Genomic DNA, 25,505 nt, shown 5'->3' with positions numbered 1-25,505 from the left:
CAACTGCAGACCCGCCAGAGCAGTAGCATCTTATCGTTTCCCTCCACCTCCCGTGTCTCCCCGCTTCCGATATGTCTTTAAAAACGTCGTCAAGCCAAGCATCCTGGGGTCCCAGAGCACAGAGCTGATGTGCTAGTGCCACAGTAAATGCCTGCAGGTGAGGTGTCACCTCTGGGTGCCACAACTGCCCTCCCTCTTTTTCCTTTCACCTGGGAAGTGGGTTTGTCAAACACCGGACCCCCTCCTGTCGGGAGGGATTGACAGCATTTCCTTGCTTTGCTCTGGGGACTGAGTCTGCCAATCAAATAGCAGATGGCAGATTCCTCAGAGCCATTAAGGGGCTTGTGACCATAGGAGCTTCTTAGATACGCCAGGTCACTGCCTTTGCCACGCTGATTGGTTTTCTGGGCCTCCTGGCGTGGTGCACCTGATGCGGTGGGGTGGGGGGCGGAATCCTTCCTGGCCTGTGAGCCAGGTAAGGAGGAAGGCTGCTCTTGGCTGTACCTCGTTTGAAGGGTGAGCGGGGCTCCCCTGGCAGGTTCGGCAGAATAGGTCACCCTGGCAGGGGGAATGCCGGGTTCGGGGGACTATAAGTGGAATGTTTGCTGGAGTGTGAATGGCAAGGGTGTGAATGACAGAGATGTATCTGTGGAAATAATGTAAGTGAAAGGACCTTGATATCTGTAAAATGTCCCACAAGTCTCGATTGTTGCTATTATTATTTCTCGAGCAGTGTTGTTTTTAGGACCAAATGATAAAATATGTAAGGTTCCTTTGTGAGCTGGAAAAAAAATTATCTAAAATGTTAATTACTTAAAGTTTGATTGTGTCAGAGCAAGGAAATGGAGTTTCTTTTGACTTCATCTTCTAAGGACTATTTATGAGAATTCTGCATTCATTTCCTTCCTCTCACTTATATTCACAATGGCTTCACACCTAATAAAACATGGTCAACTTCCTGATCACTGCCAACTAGCTCACCATGGTTTAGTTTGAAAACTTCCGGTCATTTCTGGTTGTTGTTGGCTGTCCATGTCACCTACTATTTACTAAAACTGTTTCTTCAACGTGGGCAGCCGTAGGCACTGAATGAATGCTTGAGTGTATTGGCAATTGCGTCGATATTAGGGTCTATTAATCAATTAATTCAGACACATATCCATCTTCCTTCAGCATAAATGCTGAGGGGAATGTAGCAGAGCCAAGTTTGTTTGTGCTCAGGGCTGGGGGGACGGGTTAAGGCAATTTAATGGCATCAAAGAAAAGGTGTCTGATTCCCTGGGTAAGAATAAGAGGGGAGGCTGTGTACTCTGAAGGGGAAGATCTCAGTGCACCTGGGCTCGTTCTGCAGTAATTAGCATCCTTCATCTGTGAGTCCTGTGTGTGTCTGACCCACAGTTTCTGAGACCCGGCTGGGCCTCCCAGGCCAGAGTCAGAATTTCCACGACCCAAGAATGAGTGACTCACGGGGTAAGATCCTTCTGGAGAACATCTTCTTCCTTAATCAACCCTTATTACCAAGAAAAAAGAAGGTGGGGGAGATGGGTGGGAATCCAGTTATTTTCTCTTTCCCTTGGAAGGGAAAAAGGGAGACTGAGAACCAACAATATTCCTCCCAGAAGCTGTCCCTGAATCAAAGCTCTCGTGTTTCGGGGTCTCAAATGCTTCTGTGAATGAAATTTTTGGGGTGGTTGTGTTTTGCCCCTGGGAGCCTTAGCTGATAACAAACTTCTGTACATGAAAGGGTTAACCACCAGTTTACCGCATAATGTCAACCTGATGAAAATTAAAGGGTTGTCAGATAAGAAAAACAAGGGGGATAGAAACAGACCCGTGTTTTTCCTCTGAAATCGAAAAGCAGTTTTCCTTCAAATCTTTGAAACCCATTTCTTGGGACGAAATAATGTTTTTAGTAGAAATGCGCTACGTTGGTGAATCCCACCCACTGTCTTCCCCAAGGGGAGTCTTCTGAGAAATTAGACCATGGAGTCGAGGAGATTTTTCAACTGGATAACCATGGAATTTCCACTGGAATTCTAAAGAATGCCAGATGGGTAAGTGTGATACCGGGTAGAAACTCAAGACCCGAAGGGAAACATGGGAAAGAAGGAAAAAGGAAAAGGTCACATGACATGATGGAGCTGTCCAGATGAAGAGTTACTCGTCAGAGCCGTCGCCCCATTCGGGTGTCAAACAGCAGCTGGCCATGCTGACACGGACCCTAAGTGTGGCAGGCACCCCAAATCCACGTGTACAGAGCCTGGGAGGACCCAGGTCAGGTGTTGCCAGCAGGAACCCACACCTGCCGCCTCCACTCCACCTCCCGGGGGTGCCCGCCATCCCCCTAACTCTGGGACACTCTTCTTCGCGCCTGCTCTCAAGAATCACACTCAGGGCTTCCCTGGTGGCACAGTGGTTGAGAATCTGCCTGCTAATGCAGGGGACACGGGTTCGAGCCCTGGTCTGGGAGGGTCCCACATGCCACGGAGCAACTAGGCCCGTGAGCCACAACTACTGAGCCTGCACGTCTGGAGCCTGTGCTCTGCAACAAGAGAGGGAGGCCGTGACAGTGAGAGGCCCGCGCACCGCGATGAAGAGTGGCCCCCGCTTGCCACAACTAGAGAAAGCCCTCGCACAGAAATGAAGACCCAACACAGCAAAAATAAATAAAATAAATTAATAAACTCCTACCCCGAACATCTTCTTAAAAAAAAAAAAGAATCACACTCACTTTTAAACAAGACACACGTGTGTGCTGTTTGGATTCAATGTTTGAGGCCCCCCGTCCCCCAACTTCGTATGCCGAATCCTTACTGCCCAGCATGATGGTGTTAGAAGGTGGGGCCTTGAGGGGAGATGAGGCCGTGAGGGTGGAGCCTCAGGGGTGAGTTTGTGCCCCTGTAGGAGTCATGAGAGAGCCGGCATCCTCTCTGCTTCCAGACATGTGGGGACACAACGGCCCTCCCCCAAACCCCACCACGCCGGCCCCCTGATCTCAGATCCCAGCCTCCAGGATAAAGTCAGGAATGAAGTTCTGTTGTTCTGAGCCCCCCAGGCTTTAGTATTCTGTTAGAGCAGCCTGCACGGACTAAGACATCACCATGCGTTGTGGATGGGGATCAGACCCTTGCATGGAGAATGTCAATCCAGACATGGAAATGGAGGCCACAGACTCCCCGGAGGGGAAGGTGCTGATTTAGGTTCTGGGGTTCTTGGTGCTTTGGGGGCAGCCTTGATCTGCTTGTCCACTGTGACTCGCTTAAGTCGGGTTCAGGGTAGACAAACTGCAGCCTGAACGTATTTCCCAAATCTGCATGTCGGCAGGCGCTGCCCCATAAATAGAAGAAGGTTGAGGATGTGTCAGAGTGGGCGGATGATGGGGTGGGTGACACAGGGTCGGGAGGAGGTTATGTTAAGATCGTCGATTAAATGAGACCCAAAGCCCTCCCCGGTACTCCAGGGACTGGCCTCAGGAAAGCAGCCTCAACTGAAAGGCTTTTGATGCATTCGGTCTGTGGACTCAGCCTGGGCTGTCCTCCCTCAGCCAGCACTGAAGGAAACAGCCTCCTTGTTCCCCAGAGCGCCCTTTAAGGTGCCAGCTCTTCTCCATTCCTGCCTTCCCTAAGTTCTTAGGTAGCACCAAAATCCGGCACTCTGCTCAGTGCCGTAGGTGGGTGTTTCTCAACAGACACCTCAGGCTTTACGACCACAGGTGATGGTCCTGCAAGGGGCATTTGTGTCGGGCTTCTTATAGAATTTAAACCCAAGGTGGCAGCACTTTCCAAGGACATGGGAATTTAAGACCTGTTACCATGGTTCACTGGGAATTGCTTTGGGCTGAAAAGGACAGATGGGACTCGCCAAGGATGTGGTAATTGTAGCGTGAACTAGATAGACTTCCTTCCGCAGTATGAACTGATACCTTCAGTCCTGCTTACAAACGGACCGGATGCAGGTAGGGGAGCTTGCCGGCCGCTGGGGGGCTGAATGGCTTGGTCAGCACAGGGCTGAAGGGATGACTTTTCACTCCGCTGTAGGGTGTTTATTAAGCCATAGAATGTCGGGACAGAAAGGGGCTTAGAGACCCTCTCTATCCATCTCCTCGCATGCTTAGACAGTGCCTGCTCTGTCCAAGGTGTGTGAGACATTGCACACCGGGCACTGATCGGGGTACATATATGGAGCTCTCTGGTCCTCACAGCCCCCTATGAAGTAGGCTGTTAGGAATATTCATGACAATTAATACAATGATTATTATATAGTACATTATTATAATTAAAATATTAAATGTATAATAAATTGATATACAAAGTACTACAGTATGATTAATATGGTTATAAATAAGAAACATTTAAATATGATTAATTATTAGATAGTCATTCTTACTGGCTCTGTGTCATACACGATGGCAGTGAGGCCCCGACAGGGTCAGTGACCTTCGCGGAGTCGCACAGCCGGTTGGTGTGAGGCCAGCGTTTGGATCCGCAGCCTCACAGGTGGAGGTGCTCGTGACCCCGTTCGCCCACAGTTTCCTCCCTGTGTCTCGGCTGCATCCTGTTCGTGTGGCCACTGTGGCCTCTGACCGCCCCCCGCCCCATCCCCCATGTGTCCCACATGGTGGGAAGGCCATTGCGGGCATCTTGGGGTGGGGTGGGTGCTGGCGATTGAAGAGCAGATGCTGGGTGCTAACGTGCAGAGATCACTCGGGCTGGACTCTGCAGGGACTGGGGCTTCGTAGGGAGTGCCAGCTAAGGGAAAGGAATAAGGATTTTGCCCAGGGTTCCTGGGCAGCTGGGTGGATAGTAGTGTCTTTCACTAAAAAGGGGAATAGAGGAGGAAGAGCAGGCCTGGGGCCACAGCTCTGGCTGTACTGAGTTTGAGAAGTCTGTGAGACAGCTCTGTGGAGAGGTGCTCTGGGCCTTGGCTGTGCAGATTGGAAACCCAGCAAGCCATGTTTACTGAGCACCTACTATATCCTGGTTACTGTAGGCAGGCCAGCACATCCCACTTTATACCCACAGCAACGGAAGCCCATGGAGGTTAGAAGAAGCTGCCCATGACCAGCTCCCCACTAGGTCACTCAGCGCCCTCCGGGGCTGCACCCCCTCCCCGTCCTGCCTGCCGTCATACGCATGGATGCCAGAGCCAACGCTCTAAAGCCCAGACTGCATCCTTCCCTTGCCCACGCCGCTCTGTGGTACCCATTCCTCCCAGGATACAGTCGAAGCCCCTGTACTTGGCAAGGCTCCTTGACATAGCTCACAGCCCAGCCTCAACAACCTCCACCTCTGCCCCCCGCCTGAGCTCTCCGGCCTGGTGGACTATGCCCTGTCTTTGGTCATTAACCTTGCTCACGACTTCGCTTCCACCTTCTCGACTTCAGCTTGTCCTCCCTCGTTGTCACATTTCTCTGGGAAGCCTCCTGGACCCGTCTCTTTGGTTTTGGGCATTCCGCTGCACTCCCGAACTACCCGCCATTTCTTTACACAGTGCTTGCCACACCGTGTTCATCAGATGCCCCCACCCTGCTGGAGCCTGCAGAGAATGGTACCCAGTGATTGTTTTAAAGGAAAGTAGAGTCACACAAGTCCAAACCAGGATCTGAATCCAAGCCTGCAGAATCCCAAGTTCATGAGCCCTTTCTGCTCTCCCAAGATACTTTCCAGTTGGGAAGAATTCCAAATAGGCCGATGAGACGCGGAAGATTATAAGAGGGGAGGATGCCCCTAGGCTTTGAAATCATAGGTGAGGAAGCTACGGTTGCAGAATAGGAGACCTGCGGGCTGGGGTGCCTGGAGCTGGGGGCCTGATGTGCAGAAGACATGCAGATGGTCCAGGTCAGAAAGAATATGGGATTGCCAGGCAGAGGAAAGTGTGCCCCACAGGCAGCGGGGAATGATTTGAGCTCTTTGATCAGGGGAAAGGCATCACGAAAGTTGTTTTCAGAAGAATTAATCTGGAGATGGATCAAAGAGTGACTTAAAATGAGACCTGGAAGGCTTACCTAAGAAGCCCAGGGGAGTTAATGAGACCTGTCGACTGTGTGCTTCCTTTGTACAGGGATGGAGCCGGTGGCCCGCCTCCATCACTTTCTTGGGCGTGGGAATGACTGTTTCACGACTTCAGTCTCCTCATCGGTAAAATGGGAATGATCATGGTGGTACCTGACTCACAGGGTCGTTGTGAGTCTTCTGTGAGGTAACAGGTGCAGCGCACACACTTACTCTCCCAGGAGGAGGAGGAGGGCGGGAGGCTGAGGTGTCCTGACAGCTCTGCGAGCAGACCCTCTGCACAAGCCCACTGCAAACTCAGGCTAGAGGAGTGAGATTAACGAAGCCCTGGGAAGAGAGAAAGTGAAACCTGATGGCCAGTGAAAGGCGTTGAAAGCCAAAAGTGAGATAAACAATGACCCGTTTGCACATCAGAGCCAAAATGCTCACCCTTTGCGGTCCCCGTGCTCTCCTGGGTGTCAGCAGGGTGTCAGCGGAAACTGCCCTTTTATTTTGAAAAGGTTTTGGGGTTTGTAATTTTTTTTGTAGTTGTTTGTTTTGCTTTCCACTTAAAATAAGGAGTTTTCTCTTCACAAAGATCCTTTTATTCTAAATCAGGCTCTGAACAGAGGTGTCACTACCACAGGGACCGGAAACGGATACCACACTCAGCTGGGTGTGCAGGCTCTGGCGGGTTTCATCAGTCGGGGACGCCGTGACAGCCCCGGCCGCAACCAGGAAAGATGCCAGATGCGCAGCCTCCCCCGAAACTCCCGGGAAACTCACAGAGCCCCGAGGCAGGAAGAAGCTGATGTCAACTTCGCCTTCGGGGATTTCAAGCAAAACTCTTAGAAATGACTCCTCTGCCCTTTATTTGGTATCATGATCTTTCTCTGAGGAGATGGGCCAATTTGCTCCAAGGACCTCATTTCATGAAACTATGTATATGTAGTTATACACACACGCACATATATATACATATATTATATACACGTGTGTATATATATAAACACACATATATGTACATATATACACATATATGTATATATACATAGTATATATATGTATGTGTGTACATACACAAACGTATACATATAAACACATACTATATATATATATATATATATATATATATATATATATATATATATATATATATATATATGTGTGTGTGTGTGTGTGTTTTAAAGAAACACCGTTGCTTTGCTTTTAAGTATATAAGGTAACCGGACTGACTAGGTTCCCTTCATTCCTTCCTTGGAAAGGAAGGTCCTTCCTGGGCGTTTAGAATTGGGCAGTGGTTCACACTCTGCTGAGGACGTGCCATCGGTCAGCACTGTGTATAAATGGTACTTCTATAATACCTGGGGGCTGTGGGAGCCATCAGTTTCTTCTTCAAGGAATGTAACTACTCCCACCTGAAATGTTCTGACTTTCTCGGTCAGGGGCTTTCTCAGTCAGGGACTTTCTTGAGCAAAAGAAAGCTTTTGCACATCCTCTATGTTGTTATAAATTCAAAATCTGCGGTGTTTGATTTTAATAACTTCAGTAGTTGATAATGACCAAGTAATGCTCTCAGCCCTCCTTTCTGTCCCAAATGTTAGTGTAAATGTGAGGCAGTTCTTGATTCAAGAGGTACGGGGAGGGCTTCCCTGGTGGCGCAGTGGTTGAGAATCCGCCTGCCAATGCAGGGGACACGAGTTTGAGCCCTGGTCTGGGAAGATCCCACATGCCACGGAGCAACTAAGCCCGTGCACCACAGCTACTGAGCCTGCGCGTCTGGGGCCTGTGCTCCGCAACAAGAGAAGGCCACGACAGTGAGAGGCCCACGCACCGCGATGAAGAGTGGCCCCCGCTCGCCGCAACTAGAGGAAGCCCTCACACAGAAACGAAGACCCAACACAGCTGGAAAAAAAAAAAAAGAGGTACGGGGACTCATATAAGAACAAACATTTGTCTGTGTGTTCCATCCACTCTTTCTTTGTATTTGCATTTTAGATCTCAGCTTGTGTTGGCATTATCTGTGCGACATATTTCTCTCCTGCTGGATGGTGTGTTCCTGGAGGCCAAGGACTGGGTTACATTCATCTCCTAACCCTGTATCTGACACATAGTAGTTGCTCAATAAATATTTGCCGAATGAATGAATCAACAAAGGAATGAAGCAGTGCCTGAAGGTGATGCCACAGGCAAGACTGTCGCCATCCACACTCCTGCGTCCCTCCTCCACCTGTCACACCCATCCTGTCTGTCTACCTTGGCAGCAGTGTTTTCACTCTGAAAAACTTCACAGCAGAGAAGACTCCCACCATCATGCCTCAGAGGCACACCTATCCTCACCTTTGTTTTCTTATTGCTGAGGATACAAAAAGCAGCAAAACTTCTGAAGGAGGTATCTATTTTGGGCCCAAACAGAAAAGAGTGGGTGATTCTGTGGGCAGAGATTCCTGAACGTGGTGGGGTTGACTCATGCCCGGAGGTGCTCAGAATTTCCTCTGTTTCGTGGGCGTCTGGGGCAGACGTGGCTCGACTCGAGTGCTTTCTTTCAAGCCCAGTCAAATGCAGGAAAGACACCTCGAGCTGCTGTTTGGGACGTAGAAGGAGGGGGAGAGCGGGATTCAGAGAATTTAAGTCTGCAGGGGCTCTGTGTGCCTGAAGAGGTCAGCTCCTAGGGGAGATGGAGGGATCGCTGCTGGGCATCTAGGGTCGGAGTATGTAGGAACAGGCTCGTTCATTTACGCACAACCACAGCAGCAGCGGGGCCTCCTCAGAGCGGACTCTCTTCCACTTTTAAAAAAGTGAAAGCAAACTTGTTTACTAACGTCCGTTCAGGAGAATCATCAAGAATGTGGGCTCTGCATCACTCCAGCCTGGTTCACATCCTCGCTCCCCATCCCGGTTGTGTTCCATGGGCTAACTTACTCCTGTGAGCCTCAGTTTACCAGGTGCCAAATGGGGGTGAGAACAAGGCCGACCTGATTTTGAGGATTATTCGAAGGAACACTACGTTTTCACATAATGCCTGTAAGAGAGCATGTAGACTGTGAATATTAGCTCTTGTTATTATCATTCGTGTTTAAAATGTTTCTTGGGGGGGCTTCCCTGGTGGCGCAGTGGTTGAGAGTCCGCCTGCCGATGCAGGGGACACGGGTTCGTGTCCCGGTCCGGGAAGATCCCACATGCCGCGGAGCGGCTGGACCCGTGAGCCATGGCCGCTGAGCCTGCGCATCCGGAGCCTGTGCTCCGCAACGGGAGAGGCCACAACAGGGAGAGGCCCACGTACCAAAAAAAAAAAAAAAAAAAAATGTTTCTTGGGGAGTTCCCTGGTGGTCCAGTGGTTAGGACTCAGTGCTTTCACTGCCGTGGCCCTGGGTTCAGTCCCTGGTTGGGGAACGAAGATTCCACAAGCCACGCGGCATAGCCAAAAAAAAAAAAAAAAAGTTTCCTGCAACAAGGCTGAAGACAAATAAGCCTCAAAGGAAAAAGTGGGTACTGGGATCAGGGTTTGTGCCAGGCCTACCCCAGCTAGCCGTCTGTTCTCCAGTTCACAGCTTCGCCCACCACTCAGCTTTCTCTCTCAAGAGGGCCTCCTGAAGACCAGCGGGCTTTCCACGCTCTTTCTTTTAAAGGAACCAATCTCCTCCTTAGCACTTACTTTTTATTCTTTGGAAACCTGCTTCTCTTTCTTCTTCTTTTGGGAAAAAAAGTATTTAACTGTTCCTAGCCTCCTGAAGCCAGTCTGGCCTTTCACTGCATCCAGAATGATTGGAAAAGGGGGGAAAGCAGCCCAGGAAGCAGGTCTGACTAGTCTGACCCAGGCTATTCACCTTACTTGGTCCCTTGTGAGCTTCTGGTCATCCCCCACCCATGGCATCCACACTTTGGTGCCTTAGTGTTTCTGCTGCCTGAAATCCTCCTGGGTACCTGACACTGGGTTCAGAGTGCAGGCACCATGGATGATGGAAAGCTGCGTGGCCAGGGTGGGTGGGGGCAAAGTGTCACGTGGGCGGTCAGGATGGAGGTCCTAGAGCTCTGGCCTTGTGGTGTGCCCTTGGCCAGGGCTAGGTCGGGGCATAATTTGGATGTAGGGGAATAAGACCCTGGACTTCTTGACTATTACCCAGAGGTGTCATGTGGTCCTGGTGATGCTGATTCAGTGACCCATTGTGGGAATGAAGTCTACCAGACCCCAACAAGGTGTGTAGACACTAGAGGATCAAAATGAGAGGAGGAGAACACAGGTGCTTCTTGTCAGAGCAAAAGTACTAGTTTTTATCAGATCATCACTAGCCATTTGAGCCTCATCTTGCTCAGCACACAGCCAACACGAAATATGAAAAAGTTCGTTTGGGTTTTTCCTTACCATCTTACGGAAAACCCCAAACAAACTTTTTGGCCAACCCAATATTTGAAATATGGGTCATTTGTTTCGTTGATCTCATTAACACCTCAATTTTCAGTTGTTACTCAAGGAGCATGACCCACGTATACAACTGTAGCAACATCATTAGGAAACACCACCCTCCAGCCTCTTCTGAGATTCACAAGCACAAGCTTAGAGCCACCTTCTCCAAGAAGCCTTTCTGAACGCTCCGCAAAGCACCTTACCCTGCTTTGGTCGCTGTGGCATGCGTCAACTTTGCTACATACCACTTTGTAATATTTGATCTTGTGTCTTTCCCAGACTGGTTTTCCCATTTTACTTGCAAGTTCTGTGTGGAGTGGACACAACACATATTTCTTCTCTCCTGTGACAGCCTTGCTACTCAAAATGGGGTTCGGGCATTAGCAACATGGGCCTCACAGGGAGCCTGAAACCAGAATCTCAGCCCCCATCCCTGACATCCTGAGTCAGAATCTGCCTCACAACAAGCCCCTAGGTGATCTGTAATAGGTTAAACTTTGGGAAATACTGTGCTAGGGCACCTATTCTTAGTGAATAGAAATAAAACAATGGAATTGGACCAACCACGGAATCATTCTGTGGATTTCAATCCTAACCACATCTTGAATCATTTGAGGAGCTTAAACATAATGTTACCCTTATGTCCAATTCTCATCCCCAGAGAGTCTGACCTAATTGGTCTTAATTGGTCTTGGGTGAGGCTCGGGCATCATTTGTTAAAGTTTCCCAGACGCACACTTAATGTGCAGTTCGTGCTAGAAACCACTGCTCTAAATACATTTCCCAGCTGGACTTGTGTTTTCTCCCTGATGGAAGCAAATCCCAGAGTAACCTCCAAACAAGTCAAACAGCCAAAAACTTCCTGAGTAATCTTAGAGTGGAAAATACCTAAAATACCTAGAGATGATTCTATTATTGTTTTCCCCTAAATGGGTGACTTATTTGAAAGCCTGAGAGGGGGAGGGATTCAGTGATGGCGGTTGACTCACTGGCTGCCTCCATTGGCAAGTCTTCAAGGTGGGGGTTGCTCAGCAGATGTTTTATCTCCAGTCTTAGGCCAGAAGCAGTTTGAGAGCAAAGACCTTTTCCATCTTGGTAATCCTAACGCATGGATGGATGGATGGAAAGATGGATGGATCAATGGATGGAAAGACGGATGGATGGATGTCACTGAGAGTCGACGTGAAGACCTAAGGGGAATATTGGACTGGAATTTGGAAGCCTGGACTCTAGTCCTGGCTCTCCACTTTTCTTGCTTGCCTTGTGTCCTTGGTACCTTTTTCTTACTATCTTGTCTAGGCACCCAGGCCTTTTAGGTTGCTTTTGCCAAGCCAACTATAGCTCCCTTACCAGGGAGCATAACTTCCTGTGTCTCATCCTCTGTGCTCACAACTATAGCTGTTCAGATATTAAAGAACCTCATTGGAGGTCCTTCCTGGAGACCCTGGTTGATAGGAAGGCTACAACCCCAAATATTATCCTCAAAATTTTGTGCATATGTACAGTTTTCTAAGGAGACAGTTAACAGCACTCATCAAATTTGCTCAAGGACTCACCACTCAAGAAAGATTAAGCCAGCTGGAGTCTTGCTATCACTTTGTCCTTCCTGTTGGGAGATTCAGGATGTATGTATAGGAGTGACAAATGAGGTCTGTCTTTATGTGGTGAGGTTCTATGGACCATTTTTTTGCCCCCTTGATAATACTTGGGGCAGCGGCTAGCTCCACCTAAGCAGAACTTCCTGAAGAAATTACTAGAAAGGGTGGCCAAAGAGGGGATGAGGGAGCTCATTAAGGGTCTCCAATCTCTCTTCCCCTGATACCTGCCTGGATGAAGAACAAGAGAGGAGAGTGTCTGGAAGTTTAGAGACCCCTAGTGGCTTCAGAGGGCCCCCGGGTGGGCCATGACTGGTACCAAGGTGACACACATTGTTAGCCTGGAGAGAAGGAATCCTAGGTTCTAAGTCCAAAGAGATCAGAGGCCATTCCTTCAGCCTCCTGCCCGGCTTGAGAAATCTCTACACCACTTTTGACAAATTTTCATTTAGGCTCTGCTTAAACACTTGCAGAGAAAGGGAGCCCAGGAGTTAATGGAGAGGAAAAGGATAGAGGAACTCTTTACTCTGTTTGGCTGTTGGACATTCACCAGACACGAATAAACCCACAGTTCAAAGTTTTACCTTTTTTTTTGGCATTGCCACGCAGCATATGGGATCTTAGTTCCCTGACCAGGGATCGAACCTGCGACCCCTGCATTGGAAGTGCAGAGTCTTAACCACTGGACCACCAGGGAAGTTCCCAAAGTTTTACCTTTTCAGCGGCATCCCCCACCCAACCTCTGTCACCTTTCCACTCAAGTCTCCTTCCTTTTCTGATTCTCACTGCCACCTAAAGTCTGGGGCAGGGGAGCAGATGGTGAACAAAAGCCAAGATCCTCTCCTAAAGCCAAGAATCTACTGGTTTGCCATCTGGGTGCTCTTACATTTGAAAAGTATGAAAGACACATATCCCTAATTTCACTTTCTAGGAGGGGAAGTTAAAACATAGAGATTGGAGGGCAGCAGAGAACAACTGGAATTCCACCTCATCCATCTTCCCAGCCAGCATATGTGCCCCTCTGTGGCTCCCCTGACATGGCTGGAAAGCCTTGACCACTTTTAAGGATGCAGGGCTTATAGCTTTTTGAAACAATCCATTGAATTAAGGTCCTCTTTCCTTTTCTCATAGGGAATGGCCTCGGATAAAGAGAAGAGAAGGAGGTTCCCACTCATGTAAGACCTCCCCTGTGAGAAGCAAGAAAACCATTTGAGGGCAAAAATGCCCAAAAAGCAAATAGCAGGAGCCTCACCCAGCAGTAAGAAGTATTTTTGCCTTGACGTTTACAACCTCGCCTGAGTGCTGCGCAGTACCTTTCAGGAGTTGGAAATAACCTACAATGATACGTCAGCCTCGGCACTTGGGCCCACAAAGGTCTCTTAACCCAGACCCTGCTGTGTACGTCTTCGGTTTGGAAACTTTTTCATCCAAAAGTACGCCAGCTTGAAAAGGCCTTTCGACAGAGCTTATTTTATTTCCTGTTCAGAATTCTTGACGTAGAGCGATAGAGCTAGAAGTCAGTCTCAGGATCAGCTCCATCAACCTTTTCATTTTGCAGAGAAACTGAGGCCCAGGGAGGTATAGAAATTTGCCAAAAATCATGCCCTTCACCTTCTCCAACGATGGTCATTTGGAGGTGCCTTGGACCACTTTCTGTTCCCTGCAAAGTTCAGTATCCCTGACTCTTCTATCCACTGACATCAGGTGACATGGCTCGCCTTCCCAAAGGAACTCTGTTTATTTTTACGGTTTCTACTGATTATTGGAAATGAAGGGAGCGGGAAGTGAACTTGAATGACTACCACGTTGAGGGCCAGCCTGACTTAAGGGTGACTGTCGCTATGATGGGAATGACTTCAACAAGAAACAACACAGAAGCCTCCAGACTACTCAGGGCTTTAGCCAAAGAAGCTAAGAAGTCTTCTCTTTGGATGAGTGAAGTTGAGGGCAGGAGCTGTAGAGCTCATGAGCCGTCCTCTATAGCATCTCTAGCTGACTGTCCATCAGTGAATTCAACTCTTTTTGGTGCCTTAATTCTCTCAGATCTCAAAAGGAGCAGATGTATGGGTGATAAACAGCACTGCCTATTTAAGACATGCTGTTTTTAAAGAAAGTAGCAACTGTTTCATGAGGTACTTCCTAAGTTTACCAAAGCCCCATATATATATATCTATATATATATATATATATATATATATATATATATATATATATATATATACATCTTTTCCAAAGTACATCTTAAAGATGAGCAAGGAAACAGTGGTAATAACACCTTGGGATCTAGAGAAACTGAATGATTAAATATGAAGAGTTAAACATTTTGTGTTTTAATGATAAATGTGAAGATGGAAATTCCAGTGTGGGCAGTCATCTTTACAAGAAGGGATAATTAGACAAAAATATCATCTTAATGGGTTTCCACATTGTGTTGTTTTTTTTTTTTTTTTTGAGTCTAGGGCATGAAGATTTGATCACAGAATTCCTAGAATGAAAGAAAGATGATCAAGGCATAGATAAATTCTCAGAATTTCCACAATGCTGAGAAAGGCACCTTCAATAACGTGTCTGTTGGCAACATCAGGAGAATTCTCTTTTCAACCACATCCCAGGACCCAGTAATACAGAGACTCAAAACACTCACGTTGACTAATACATCCCCTGTCACCCATCACAATTTTAAATGGTGGCTTTGGAAATTTTCAGACTGAAAATCTGCCTTATGAATCAGCTAGAAATTGCATCTGTTGACAGTCTGATTGATTTCGTTAGCAACCTCTTCCTTCTGAGGAATAAAAAGACTTGTTTATTTGAAGACTGGGTTCCCCTGGGAGGAAAAAGTCTGAGATGAGATTATTTCTTACCCTGGAGTGGTTCCTAAGCCATATGTGGATCCCAGAAACTCAGCCTGTATCATTCTCTTTAGGTACCAAGTCCTCACTTGCCTCTGGATGGGACCATTTCACGCCCTGTCTGTGCACCTACTCTCTTTACGGAATCATCTCTGTAGAGCCTGGACCCTGTCTGCAGGGAACAGAAAGAGCACATGGCTGAGAAAAGTGGGTTTGAATCCTGGCTCTGTCACTGCCTATGTGACCTCTGAGTTGTTGTTTTTTTTTTTTTTTCCGGTACGCAGGCCTCTCACTGTTGTGGCCTCTCCCGTTGCGGAGCACAGGCTCTGGAAGCACAGGCTCAGGAGCCACGGCTCACGGGCCCAGCCGCTCCGTGGCATGTGTGATCTTCCCAGACCGGGGCACGAACCTGCGTCCCCTGCATCGGCAGGCGGACTCTCAACCACTGCGCCACCAGGGAAGCCCTGACCTCTGAGTTTTGAGGTCTTCTTCATCTCATGGGTTGGTGACATCCACCTTGCAAAGGGGCTATGAAGAGTAAAAGAAGACTTATATGTCTGGCACATAGAAGGTACTCTATAAATGGTCATTTTAACTTTCTAGTAGTCTTTTATTGACTCCCAAATGAAGTTTAATTTTTTAAACTTGCTACAAAGGCCTTGGGTCATTCATTTGATGCCATCCTACCTTTCCAGTCTTAGTCCCCAGCAACCCCACATCCCCGTCCAAGGCTGGGGGCTGTTCCCTGATGCTCTGCTGTGTCTTTGCTCCTGTGGGCCTCTCTATCTGGAATCTCCACTCAGGGAAATTCACTGCCCCCTCAGGGCACTTTTTGCTGCTGCTTTCACGAAGCTTTCCCTGATACACCCCTGCTCCCCTAGATCTTATCCCATTCCACCCATGCTGCTGTTATTATATCTATGCCTTTATTCCGCTTACTAGGTTATATCTCTCTTAAGGAGTGAGGCTATGTCTTGTTCGTTTTAGTATTTCCTACAGTGTTGAAAAGGGGAACAATACGTATTAGATAGATTTTTGAAGATGTGAGTGTATGAAGGAGTCCTCACTGCTACAAGACCATTCACATCTTCAGATAAGTCATCATCAGCTGGCAATAACACGCGTTTACTTGAAATGTGTTTCCCAGAGATGGGGCATGATTAACTGTAAAGACTTTTCTGTTCTGGCTTAGCTTGACCTCCCACTTTGCAAAGACCCTGTAGAGGTAGAAATCTCATTATAAGCCTTCCTAAAATCACGCCCACTTTTCACTTTAAAGTAAAGAAGATCCTACACCTGGGTCAGTTCATAGCCCAGTGACTTGGTCATTTCCCCTAAACAAGCAAGAAAGACTCCTTATGCATCATCCTGTTTCACTTCTTAACATATCTTTCTGTGGCCAGTTAGCAACATTATATATCTAGAAACGAAGGATATAAAATCATAGACTCTGATATCTTACCTGTTTTCCTGCATAAGCAAGGGAAGACGTTATTAGAAAGTTCACACTCAATTAGGAAGGAGATTTGAGGTAGAAGTTGGTGGTTTCTTTTTTTTTTTTTTTTTTTTTTTTTTTTTTTTGCAGTATGCGGGCCTCTCACTTCTGTGGCCTCTCCGGCTGTGGAGCACAGGCTCTGGATGCAGAGGCTCAGCAGCCATGGCTCACGGGCCCAGCCGCTCCACAGCATGTGGGATCTTCCCGGACCGGGGCACGAACCCATGTCCCCTGCATCGGCAGGTGGACTCTCAACCACTGCGCCACCAGGGAAGCCGGTGGTTTCTTATTGCTTAAAAAAAACCCTGACAAACCCTTTTGAAAGGATGAAAGGAATTCAAAACTTTCATATATATATATATATATATATATATATATATCCACATACATGCATATATACACATAAGAACATAAGAAGAATTAATGTTCTGAAAGTGATATGCTTATTTTTTTTAAACTTCTATAAAGTTACACATATAAGAAACTTCCTAGGTATTATTTCCCAAGGCAGTAAAAAACAAAGTATACATCCTTGAGGCTTAACTTTTCTGAGATCTTAAATGATCCCAATGTTTCATATATGAGTTAGTGATATCTGCCAGACATTCACCTGGTCTTAGACTCCTAGTAGATTTTTAGTATTATCTTACAGCTTGGTGGGTGCAGTGGAAAACTGAATTCAGTGGAAAATCCAAGTTCTTGAGGACTCTGCTCATTAGTATCTGATAACATTCAAATATCACATCACCCTATTCTTCCCAGAATCAGACGTCAAAGACTTTGAGCAACAGAGAGCCCACCGTTCCAAGTTCTCTTTATAGGTCAGGGATAATTGAGGCATAAAACGGGCCCCCGGTGGGCTGTGGACATAGGGGTAGAACCCAGGATTCAACCCCCTTCCCCGTACTTTCTACTTAGGTGCCTCTCGGATTCTGTGGCTGGGAGGAGTCGACATCCTTAGCCTTCCCAGGACTCCGAGGAGACCAGTGACCCCTTACCTGTCACGCAGCCAGGTACAACGATGAATACGAAGACTCCCCACATCAGCAAGCCTGGCTCCATCCTCCGGGCCCCTGGGATCAGCTGCCGATGTGGGGGCCAGGAAGAAAAGGTACTTCTCTGCAGAATGCTGGGTTTCCTTTCAGCCTCTTGCTGGCATCACGCTGGGAGGCTGGGGAAGGATCAATCCGCCCAGATTGTCATCCTCGCTGTTCCATCCGTCTCTAGGACAGTCAGCACTTGCTCTATATAAGTATTAGCCTGGTTTGTTCAGTCAGGAAATCGTGCCTACCACTCTCTTCTCTAGTCTCAAATATAGGAAGTGGTTTTAACCAGGTTTTTTTTTTTTTTTTCAAGTTCAGTTGCTGGGAGGTGTGGGCCGGGGTTGATGAGAAGGATTGGGGTTCGTATATGAATCCTTTCTTCAGCGTCCTCCTGCAAAGGGGAGGGAGATTCCCCCTGCTGTTGAAGGAGGGTGAGCAAGCACTTCTTGGCAGTGGTCTCAGCTAGAGTTTCATAAACTGATGTCACTGTGAAACTGAGGTCCTTCCCCAGACTTGCAGCTCCCGGAGCAGTGGGCAGGGGCCACACAAGATGCAGCTCCCAGAGCAGTGGGCAGGGGCCACACAAGATGGGGGGCAAAGTCATGCCAGGAGTGTGGGAGAGCAGTCTTGGTCCTGGACAGGAATTTCCTAAAGCTGTCTGACCACGGATCCCTTTAAAAAGTCTAGTGGGCATCCGGGTGGGGTCTCCATACTCAGAACTCATGAATACTCTCCCAAGATTTATAATCAGTACTAGCCATAATTACTTCACCACGATGCTCTGGGTTCCTGCATGTGACTTGTCATTTTATAAGATGTTTTGCCACCAGATGTGTCTTTCTCTTAAAAGATCATTACTGGGGACTTCCCTGGTGGTGCAGTGGTTAAGAATCCGCCTGCCAATGCAGGGGACAACGTGTTCGAGCCCTGGTCCGGGAAGATACCACATGCCGCAGAGCAACTAAGCCCGTGTGCCACAACTACTGAAGCCCACGTGCCTAGAGCCCGTGCTCTGCAACAAGAGAAGCCACCACAATGAGAAGCCCGCACACCTCAACGAAGAGTAGCCCCCACTCGCCACAACTAGAGAAAGCCCGCGCGCATCAATGAGGACCCAATGCAGCCAAAAATAAATAAATAAATAAATTTGTGGAAAAAAACCCCAAAACAAGGATCATTACTAAAATGTGGACTTTGGTTTTCGATGTTGGGGTACTCAGGACTTTTGCTGCCGTGTGTGGGATCTTTAGTTGCAGCATTCAAACTCTTAGTTGTGGCATGCGGGATGTAGTTCCCCGACCAGGGATCGAACCTGGGCCCCCTGAATTGAGAGCGCAGAGTCTTAGCCACTGGACTGCCAGGGAAGTCCCTTCCCTGTTAGAGATCAGAGCTATCTTCTGATTTTCATGAAATGGTTGACTATGTTTTGCTTAGTGGAAATTCATGTAATCATGTAGTTATAGTAAAATACAATTTAAAAAATATTAGAGGGCTTCCCTGGTGGCGCAGTGGTTGAGAGTCCGCCTGCCGATGCAGGGGACACGGGTTCGTGCCCTGGTCTGGGAAGATCCCACATGCCGCGGAGCGGTTGGGCCCGTGAGCCATGGCCGTTGGGCCTGCGCGTCCGGAGCCTGTGCTCCGCAACGGGAGAGGCCACAACAGTGAGAGGCCCGCATACAGCAAAAAAAAAAAAAAAAAAAAAAAAAAAAATTAGAAAGCAAGTGAAAATATTGACAAAAGGAAGAACCATCCAGGCAAGCCAAAGCAGTTCATGGTTCCAATATGTGTTGTTGATAATTCTCTAAGAACATTCTGATATTCTCTAAGAAAGGTAATTATGATCTCTGAAAAGGGCCTTGAAAGGCTGCACATGGACTAAGAGTGGTTTCCAGGTTAAGTACCAGAGTTTGCAGAGAAAAGCATGAACTGATCTCTTTCTGGGAGTGAAATACTTTATCGAAATGTCACAGGATTATCTTTTACGATTCCAGAGCAGGCTTACGCTCATTGCTGGAAACATTTCAACCATGTGGATGAGCGCGGCAATTCCTGTTATCTGCCGGGCTGTCCCTGTTACTAAGCTGGAGATTTTGCCTGGCTACAGTTATCATCGTATAGTTTTGAAATAAACGTACAGAAAAATTGGAAGTATAATATAAATAACTCCCGCCCACAAAGCATGGAAGAGTAGCTGCCACTGTGATGTTCCAAATACAGAATTGACGATCTTAACTTTGATCCCTTGATCCAGGTTGTGTCTCCCAGGGGCCCCCACTTTACAGTCACTATAACCCTAACCCTCTTTGTAATAAATAAGGACTTGGTGGTAAGATGTAAATATCGTGTTACACATCAAACTTTCAATTTATTCATTTATTTATGTGTACAGACTCAGGATTTTCTATTGTTTTCACTGGGTTTATAATCTATCGCTGTCATTTATTTCAATGCTCAAACTGTCTCCTGTTTGTCCACTGTGAGTCCATTCATGGTGGCTTCTGTGTCCTTTTGACACATCCCCATCATTCCTTCTGTACTTCTTGGCTTTGGGAGCATAAGGAGATTTTTCCAGGCTCATCTTGTACTTTCTCTCTTGTACTTTCTCCAGCCCTGGAATCAGCCATTAATCCAAAGAGTCCGGGTTCCTTCAGAGGGAAATAGTGTTTTGATGCCAAGATATGCTCATTGCTATTGGGCTGGCACTACCCCTAGGCTCCCCCAATGAACAGAGCTAGGGACAGAGGTAAGGAATACATGCATGTACACACACACACACACACACACACACACACACCCTTTACATCTATATTTATTTCTGTATCCATCTATACATATTGGAAACCATGAGTTCACACTGAGACATCCCAACATCCCATTTCCACCTGAGCACCACAGGACTGAATTCTAGTTTTTTTCCTTTTCTGTATGTGTTGGTAACTCTCTTCCCTGATGGTGGGAAATTGGCTTTGTTAGCCCTTGTCTGTTTACATTTTTTTTTTTTTTTTTTTTTTTTGCAGTACGCGGGCCTCTCACTGCTGTGGCCTCTCCCGTTGCGGAGCACAGGCTCTGGACGCACAGGCTCAGCGGCCACGGCTCACGGGCCCAGCCGCTCTGCAGCATGTGGGATCTTCCCGGACCGGGGCACGAACCCGTGTCCTCGGCATCGGCGGTGGACTCTCAACCACTGCGCCACCAGGGAAGCCCTGTCTGTTTACATTTGATCAGTCTGCCTGTATGTTACCAGTCTCTCATCTCTGCCGCCATCCCCTTCCCCACACAGGTACCCTATCCTCCCTTCTCAGGCTCTGAATCCCTGTTCTGAGCCCACCCCCAGACTCTGAGGGAATAGCCCCCTCACCTGATCAGGCTCTGACAGCTCTTACCAGGTCACACCCCCGCCCCCATGGATGTCCTTCTGACCCTGCTTGGGTGCTGCACCTCCATCCCAAGTCATTCCCCTTGGGGATGACCTCCTCCCCTTGTGTGAGCTTTGACACCCTTGCCACCAGCACTAGGTGTCAGCCCCCACCCCCACGTGGGCTCCGATAACACTAGTGTATCTGCCTGTCTTTGTGAACCCCCCCGATCAGGTTCTGACTCCCCCCACGGGGTTGCTCCCTGTGGGGACCCCTGCTCCACTCTGCTTGGACCCTGACTCCTCATCTTGGATGGTCTCCCCATAAAGACACCCTCCTCACCCCCTTTGGGCTGTGACTGCCCCCCAACTCTGGGCTACTGTGTCACCTCCCACCGGACACACAGTTGTCTCCCCTCCTTTGCTCCACCAGAAAGCTTTAGCTGAATTATTCAGAAAGGGAAGGAGAAGAGGACGGTTAGTGCCCACCCTTCAAGAGTAAAGCAGTAAAAGGAAAATGGGGGCAAAATGTGCAATCCAGCCAAGCTCAGAGAATGAGCACATATGCAATGAAGAAGCAAACAAATCATAATGACCTCCAAGCTTTTAAGATGCTTCATATGTTTTTAAACTCTAGAGAGTCTTAGGAATTAATATTTCTTCTTGGAAAGTAACAGTTACCTAAAGTTTACTAAAACCTTCAGTTTTATTTTTATTTTTTTATTATGTTTTTTTAATTTATTTATTTTTGGCTGTGTTGGGTCTTTATTGCTGCGTGCCGGCTTTCTCTAGTTGTGGTGAGCGGGGGCTACTCCTTGTTGCGTTGCGCGGGCTTCTCATTGAGGTGGCTTCTCTTGTTGCGGAGCACGGGCTCTAGGTGAGCAGGCTTCAGTAGTTGTGGTTTGTGGGCTCTAGAGCACAGGCTCAGTAGTTGTGGCGCACGGGCTTAGTTGCTCCGCAGCATGTGGCATCTTCCTGGATCAGGGCTCGAACCCGTGTCCCCTGCATTGGCAGGCTGATTCTTAACCACTGTGCCAGCAGGGAAGTCCTCAAAACCTTCAGTTTTATATCAGTTTCTTTTTCTTCTATGAAGTTAAAGTAAAATTAAATTTAACGCTATATATTTACAAATTTTTGAGGATCAAAGAAATATTAACCAGGACTTATAAGGTACATTTGGACTGAAGTAAGTAGCAAACATTAATCTCACAGATTAATTCACTGCTATGTAAAATCATCAAAACTTGAATTGTAATTTTTTTGCTTTACAACAGAACCTCCCTCAACCCCTCCTCACAATAATTAGAAGAGTTAAATCCATTTTATTTTATTAGTAACAAAATGATAGCAAATAGATTAAACATCTTTTATTTTACATTTTTATTATTAAAAATAATATACAAACTATGAAAACAAAAATAGTGATTTAGGGGGTCTTTTTTATAATTTAGAAACGTTATTCCCACCCCCACCGCCAGTTAGCAGATGGGTTTCATATTAGTTCAACTGGAGGTTTTCTTCCTGTAGTTGTCTGGGGGGTCTTTTTAGTCAAATAACTATAATTTTTATGAGTGGTGTTGCTGAATTAGAGCCCCGTATCAGAGGCTCGCATTTGACATCTTATCCTGCACTGGAATGCTGAGCAAAAAGGAGGAATGTAGAAATTGCACACTGCTTAAAAAAATGATCAGTTGTTTTATCTTGGGAAGCTTACTTCTCCATTTTTAAGAAATTTCAGGTTGGAATTTTTCATTTTCACTTTGAAATGTTAGGACGTGTTGTTTAAGTCAGTCCCGTTGGGAGAACCATGTTAAAACTCTTTTAGGGCTTCCCTGGTGGCGCAGTGGTTGAGAGTCCGCCTGCCGATGCAGGGGACATGGGTTCGTGCCCCTGTCCGGGAAGATCCCCCATGCCGTGGAGCGGCTGGGCCCATGAGCCATGGCCGCTGAGCCTGCGCGTCGGGAGCCTGTGCTCCGCAACGGGAGAGGCCACAACAGTGAGAGGCCCGCGTACCGCAAAAAAAAATAAAAATAAAAAATAAATAAACTCTTTTAGTCACAGAGCCAAGTCAACATGATATAAATGTGGGGATTCGTTAAATTGAATAATATCATAAACACATGATGAAATTAAAACCCCAGTTACAGAACAGAGACTAGAGACCAATGAGTTGACAACCACACCGTGACAGTTGGTGGGATGGAGACGGCCAGCAGGTCCCCCAAGTCCTCCTTCGCTTCATCTTGGGCGAATGATTAGAACACATTCCCTAGCCTCCTGGAGCTGTGTGGTTCTGTGGTGATGTTCTTGCCAGGAAGTGTTAGCGGAAGTGATGTTTAGCACCTCTGCCTGGCTTCCCTTCTTTCCAGCTGGCTGGAATGCTGTGACCAGAGTAATCGTGGAAGTTGGGTGCTCCACCTGGGTTTCTGAATGCCTGGAGCACAGCTACCTATGACCCAGAACATGTACCTCAAATTGCTCTATAGGAAAGTGGTAGATTTTTTTGTACCTCAAGTCACATTCTTGTTGGGTCTTTTGTTACAGCAGCTGAGCTTACCCTGACTAATATCATTGGTCCCAGTAGACCAATCAAACATCACGTGCTCCTGTATGGGTGATTTCCTTGGGGCAGCAGGCTTGCTTAGGAAGGACTCATCCATTCTCAAATCCCATAAGAACAACCATCATAATAGCCTCAGTCTCACTCATCATAAATGGAAAAAAACCCCAGCATTTTGTGAGCTTCTAACCAAAAATGTTTTACCTTACCTTTTCAAAATGTAGGGCTCTAAACACTAAATCTAGCTAAATGATTCAATTGTTTGACATGTTATTCAATCCAGGTTTCTTCTTAATATTATTTTAAAGTTTCACAGAAACGTCTTGACCTCTGAACCAAGATGTTGCTGAAGTTCAAGTAGCTAAGCAACACCTAGTCCACTAGTACAGCAGCAGAAAAAATATCTTTAAGTATTTAATGGATTGCAATGACAAAATACTTACATTCATATTAATGAAAAACTTAAAAAATATATCACAGAGTCCCCTGAATTTTTCTAACAAAATAAGAAGACTGGGTCTCTCTCAGCGCTAAGATGGACTCATGTAAGACAAATAACTTGGTTATCTTTTACAGTTTGCACTGAGCTGAACTTTCAGTCTTGTCTCCTGACCTTGACAGCACAGTGTCGAGGCAGAGACGGGAGGAGAGCAGGAGAAAGCAGATCCGTTTTGTCATGAATTATGTATAATTTCGTACTGAGGCTCCATAGAGCAAAGCTGCTGCCCTTAGTGGATTTACGATTAAGAAGGAAAGACACTTGACTGTCACTTTCTAATCCTTTAGCCTCGAAACCCTGGGTTAAATCCATTTCACCCATCTTCACTCATCAAGGTCATTTTAAGACTTGCATGTCCTTGAAGTGGCATGTAGCCTAAACAATAAGATATTTGCCCAAGTTGTCTTTTAGGAGTTTGGAGTCAGCTGTGTCTATTTCAAGCTGAGCTGGTTATGACTAGACAGGACCACTGACCCTTCAACTGGGTGGGTGCACGTGTCTACGTGGTGACCTTTTGAACATGCAGAGGCCGGTAGCTTAGTTACGCCTGCGCAGAACGACCATCATCACACCTTTTCCCAATCAGCTTTCCCCACGCTCCCTAGGCCTCAGATCACCCTGCTTCTTTAGTCTTCATCCCATAAATGCCCCGGCCCCTTGCCTTAGGGGAGCCGGATTTGAGACTTGTTCTTCCAGCTCCTTGCCTGGCTGCCTTGTGAATAACCCCTCTCTGCTTCAAACCTCAGCATCCCAGCGTTTTTGTCTTGCTGTGTTGGGTAAGATGAACCTGGTTCCGTAACAGACTGACTCTATCATCCACTATTCCTATGCCTTTTTTTCCTCTAGTCTGGTGGTTAATCTTTGGTGGGGGGAGGGGTGATTAGGCTTTTGAGAATCTGATGGAATCTCTGATTTCTTCCCCTGGAAAAAATGTACATCAGCACATCCCCAGGAATTTGGCAGGCTGTTTCAGGAGACTCTCGGTCACTTTGAGGACCTCAGATTAAAGATCTTCATGTCAAGTTATGGGCCTCTAGGAAGCTGAACTCACGTGACCCAACACACTGTGTAACGCACATGGGTATCCAACTGCTATTTTTTAAGATACATACCCATAAAAATATAACTGACATCTATTAAAGCAACTTCAGACAAATTCTTTGTGAGCACGTGTTAAAGGTTTGTTTCAGGCCTACTGCAAGGAGGTAATTTCCAATCAATCCAGGTCACAGTTTTCTTTCCTGGTAGAGATTCTTTATGGAAGAAAAGGTGGCTAGTTAACATTGATTATGTTCAAGAAAGGAACATTTGGTTAAAGTAACTAAGTTCCTCCCAGGAGAGATGGTTAACTGTGCAAGTTGAATCTCAAATTTTCAGGAAATTGCTCAATTCTATTATCAGAAACACTTGGTACTTCCCAGAAGGGACTGTTCATTGCATCAGACAACACATTTCTGACCCACACACACTGCCTTATCTGAGGTTTGTGACAATTTTGTAGCAGTAAAAGGTGACAAATAGTAACGAACATGATAAGAGCAATAGAAATTCAGAAAGGGAAAACTACTGGGTTGATATGATTGGGACCGGCTAACAATTGTCCTTGAAGCATGGCTGTCACCTTGGTAGGTGGATACTGAGGTGGGAAGGCGTGGTCTATGGCCAAATAGAAACAGAGGTAGGTGGGAGCCAAGGGTAGAAATGTCAGTTG

The 25,505-nt window shown here is 47.0% G+C and overlaps 1 protein-coding gene across 2 annotated transcripts in view; it reads right to left on the bottom strand.

The window, feature by feature from the left end:
- The window catches only part of IL2RA (interleukin 2 receptor subunit alpha), a 43,827-nt gene extending 26,081 nt beyond the window's left edge, over positions 1 to 17,746 (bottom strand). For both annotated transcript variants that reach the window (XM_081228328.1, XM_081228327.1), the window contains exon 1: positions 17,336 to 17,746. In XM_081228328.1, the coding sequence (XP_081084454.1) occupies positions 17,336 to 17,399 (64 nt within the window). In that variant the 5' untranslated portion in view covers positions 17,400 to 17,746. The remainder of the gene's footprint in view (positions 1 to 17,335) is intronic.
- Between the last annotated feature and the right edge of the window lie 7,759 nt (positions 17,747 to 25,505).

The sequence above is a fragment of the Mesoplodon bidens genome, assembly GCF_964165515.1.
Source record: "Mesoplodon bidens genome assembly, chromosome: 3".
NCBI classification, from domain to species: domain Eukaryota; kingdom Metazoa; phylum Chordata; class Mammalia; order Artiodactyla; family Ziphiidae; genus Mesoplodon; species Mesoplodon bidens.
Note: the sequence above shows the minus strand (reverse complement) of the source record. Positions and strands in the feature narration are given on the sequence as shown.